The sequence below is a fragment of the Rhodnius prolixus genome, unplaced genomic scaffold (assembly GCF_049639745.1).
Source record: "Rhodnius prolixus isolate KJV_2025 unplaced genomic scaffold, Rpr scaffold_5, whole genome shotgun sequence".
In the NCBI taxonomy this organism is placed as follows: Eukaryota; Metazoa; Arthropoda; class Insecta; order Hemiptera; family Reduviidae; genus Rhodnius; species Rhodnius prolixus.
In genome coordinates, this window is record NW_027411624.1 from 22416029 (window position 1) to 22420059 (window position 4031).

At 34.1% G+C, this 4031-nt stretch overlaps 1 protein-coding gene across 1 annotated transcript; it reads right to left on the reverse strand.

The window, feature by feature from the left end:
* Positions 1 to 1073: 1073 nt before the first annotated feature.
* LOC141457787 (U-scoloptoxin(16)-Ssd1a-like) lies at positions 1074 to 3649 on the reverse strand. Its single transcript, XM_074135039.1, has 3 exons — positions 3489 to 3649; positions 2570 to 2705; positions 1074 to 1233 (listed from the first exon to the last, which is right to left on the reverse strand). The coding sequence occupies exons 1-3, from the start codon at positions 3577 to 3579 to the stop codon at positions 1116 to 1118; spliced, it is 345 nt and encodes a 114-aa protein (XP_073991140.1). The 5' UTR covers positions 3580 to 3649; the 3' UTR covers positions 1074 to 1115.
* Positions 3650 to 4031: the final 382 nt, after the last annotated feature.

Consider the following 4031-nt stretch of genomic DNA (forward strand, 5'->3'; position numbering starts at 1 on the left):
GTAATAGATTCTAAAAATTTTTGTTTTCTATTTTTAGATGTGGCGTTATAATTCCACCAGAAAAATGTGACTTAAAGCCTCTATCAAGTGGAACGCCTTATCCTAATTGTTGTAATCATAAGATAGTTTGCAAGACATGATTTTAGGAGTAGGAAGAAAGATTTTTTTTAAATAAAACTATGATTATTCTTTTTTATAATAAATTCATGACTTTTTCTTAATACGATTCTCATGGCACTAATTTACAAAATATCTTCAAATTTCGATTAAGCAAATAGTGTTGTATATTTAATTATTATAAAGACTTGGTTATTAATGTAAGAGTTCGATAAAACTCTATTTGATCATGGTATATAGTTTATTACAAAAAACAAATACTAAAGGTTAGTACTATCGTTTAGTACAAACAAAACTTAACAAATTGTGTCATCATAAAACAAAAACTAAATAATTCTTTTGTACAGAATCGCAAAAGTTTATAATTATTATTTATATGCAATCGGAAATCCTCATGTAATTCTTTACATGACAAATTAAGACGTTTGTCACATTTGTGTACATATTTATTCGGCTGTGTTAATGGAGATATCCGTTTCCTGAGTCAGGCTGCTAGAGAGTGCCTGTAAAGGGCTATGTTCCTGTGAAGGGATGGCCCTTTACCTTGTGTACTGTCGAGGGTGGTTAAATCTATTTTTAATATCCAATTTAAGGGTAATTCTTTTACCGGAACGGCCTGTATATTTAATGGAAGTCCATCTTCTCAAACATGGCTCCTGGGCTATTCTGTAAACATCATATTGGTTGGGATAAGCTTCTCTTCAATATTTCAGAGTAATTTAAGGATTTAAATAGTAAAATGTTGGTGAGAATTGATTTGGGTCAAATATTACGACTTTAAAGAATGCTAATCATTTAGATCCTTGTGAATAGCAATAAGAATAAGTCATGAAAGAGTTCGTTCTTGTTTATTTTTGCAAAAATATCCAGGGAGGTTACAACCAGCACACACCTTCCTCAAGTCTATTTGTGCGTATAAGTTAAGGATAAGTTGTAGTTAATTAGTTCAAAATCAATAATCAGAAAAACACAATTTATTTTTTCAAACATTAAAAATTTTAGTTGCTATCTTCCGGGCATACTATTTTTGGTTGGCAACACTGTGGATATGGAGTATACGGTGGATGACGGCCAAGATAGCAAGGTGGATCCACTCTCACTGACATCACACCGCATCTAAATGAAAATATAAATATGATAAAATTGACAAGAAAATAACTAGTTGGTTAGTTACATTACAATTAGCTAGCTGCAAATTGTTGCATCTTGTTTTGAGGATAAACGGTATTTTCCTCATGTTGTACATAAGACAGAAGAGGTAATGTGCAGTTTTTAGAATTTTAAAAAGCTGTTTGGCAATGCGGTATCTAGAGAAAATTCAACTAAGATGTTCTCATTCTTTACTAAATCCTTAAAACTTATTAATCCACCCTCCTTTGTGTTAGATAACTTGGAGAGACTGTTTGAAACTGAATGGGTTCCAAAGAGATAGAAGCGAGGAAATCTATGAACTTAGCTTTGGATATTGAAACTGGCTAATCCAAAACTGACGTATTCAGGAAACTATCAGTGATTTGGACGGAATCCCTTGAGGATTAATTTCAGCCACCGTAGTCGAATCTTGTACAAAACTTAGGGTAAGCAGAGGCTGTCAGTGGCGAAGAAAGTCGTCATCTTTGCTTTACTCAATTCTAGCTGGTAACCTGGCAATAATACCAGCGGAAAGCTTTATTCTCTCTAAGGATGTTCTCTCTCACTGAGGATACCCAGGGCATCAGTTAAATCGGAGTAACGAGAGCACAAAATCCCCTGACCGGTGAGTTTTTTGCTGTTTTACCTAAAGTATGACAGCAAAGTATATCCAAGGCCGAGTTACGTGAATAAGTTCATTATTATTTTTTTTTTTTTGTATATTTAAGACTCGTCAACATCTGATATCAAAGACGCCAGGAGCGTATTTTCAATGCACTACTGGCTTCCGAACTGTTCAACGCTATGCACTATCGGACAGTGTGACGCTCACTATGAGGAGGAAGTCTAAGAGATCAGTAGCTGGATTCGAACTCCGGATCTCCTCGTTGGAATACAGGCTAACCACTAACCTAATCCCTTCTCTAACTTCTATCTCTAAACTGCCATCTTAGGGTTTTGTGTGCATTTATCACCTACTAAATATTACATTAAAAGCTTTTACCACCTTGTAGATGCGATTATGTGTTGTGCTACTCATTGCAGCACGGCTGAAGTAGCCACAAACCGGCTTCGGAGCAGAATAATAAGGAAATCATGTTAAAAGAAGGGATAGGTAAGAAGAGATTTACCCCGGGAATCAAACGCTCTCATTGAGGCCCTAAGGCCAAATTAATTTACCTTCTTCAAGAGTACAAGAACTGTAAACAAAAACCTTTATAGTTAACTTTTATTATTATTCAAATGCGTAAATTGAGTTCATTTATTATATGCCAATACTGATATTTTTTAATATTTCTAATCATTATCTTATTGTACTCACGTTACAGTCGTAAGCACAAGTTGATTAGCTGCTTCATCCTTATCACAAGTATATTCCCTGCAGTATGTAGAGTCCCTGAGTGATTCTCCAGGAGCTAGTGTACGACCTACTTTGTATTCGCAGACTTCTGGTTTATCTTAAAAATTGAAGAATGCGCAAAAATAAGACTGTGTGTGTATATAATACACAGAAAGATTGAACTTTTCAACGATCTCACAAAATCTAATATGGCTCTCGGTAGTGTGGAGAGTTTGTTCTAAGGGTTTAGCCTTTTGTAAAGGATACAATGAGTAAAGTACGTATAAGGATTCCTGCGGGTTTCGATGGTGAGTTTAAGATGTTACTCTGATGTTAGGGATAGCCAATCCCGAAGAAGTGGCTAGTCCAATTCTCTTTTCCGATTTAGTGATAAATAGTAATGAAGAATCTAAAAGTTCCTTGTGAGATCTTAACACAAACCGATTATTTTTAAGATATCGAATTACAGGAAACATCTCTCTTCATTTGTAGCAGTGGCGGCTCGGGCTTAGGGAACAATCCCAATTAAAAATTGAAAGTTTTTTTTTAAAAACATGGCCCAAGTTTATTCCATTCATTCAATATAATAATAATTAAAGAAATATAAGAAACTAAACATTTAATGATACCTAATTAAAATTTGGAAATTGAGCGGCGGGTAAACACACACAAAATGCAATCGACAGTTCTATAGACTACTTGTAAACTTAACTGGATTTAGGCTAAAGAAGGGTTTTGGATGAGATCAACACCGTAAATCTAAGAGGCTAGATGAGATTCAAATCGAATTTGACTATATAACTGGAGATTGTGGATTTCAAAGGAAAAAATCCCATTAAACTAGAGATTATTAATAATAAAAAAAAAAAAAAATTAGGAATTTCCAGCATAATGTACTTACTGGGTTCAATAGGGAATACTTCACGTGATATAGCTCCGTAAGTTGATTGGAGAATGCATAGCACCAATAGCACAGAAAAGCACAAATTCATCTTTACACAATACAAATCCACGAACAGTGTTCTAATAAAATCAAAGTTATAATAATAATTTGCGTCAAAGATAATTACCAATTCCTAGTTATCACTTTTGCCCTTCTCTGTTCGCCATATTTTTTATTGACATGGCCCCGAGAAGACGTAAAACTGATACCATTATCTGTATCATTAAATTTATTTTATAGTCCCCTGAACATTCCACTTAATAACAATATTTAACTCTTAGTTATTAGTAAATGGAGTTTAGTTTTTCCATTAACTTCCGTAATTTTTTTTAGATTTTACACCCACGAGAACATGTTAATTTATATGGTTTTAGTAAAAAAAAACAAAATCTGCTTTGATGTTGACGAGTAGCGGTAGTCCGTCATGTTGGTATGTTAATATGAGCGGATTGCCTTTTAACGGATAATGGTTCCGCAAAGAATATTGAATAAACTGTAGCC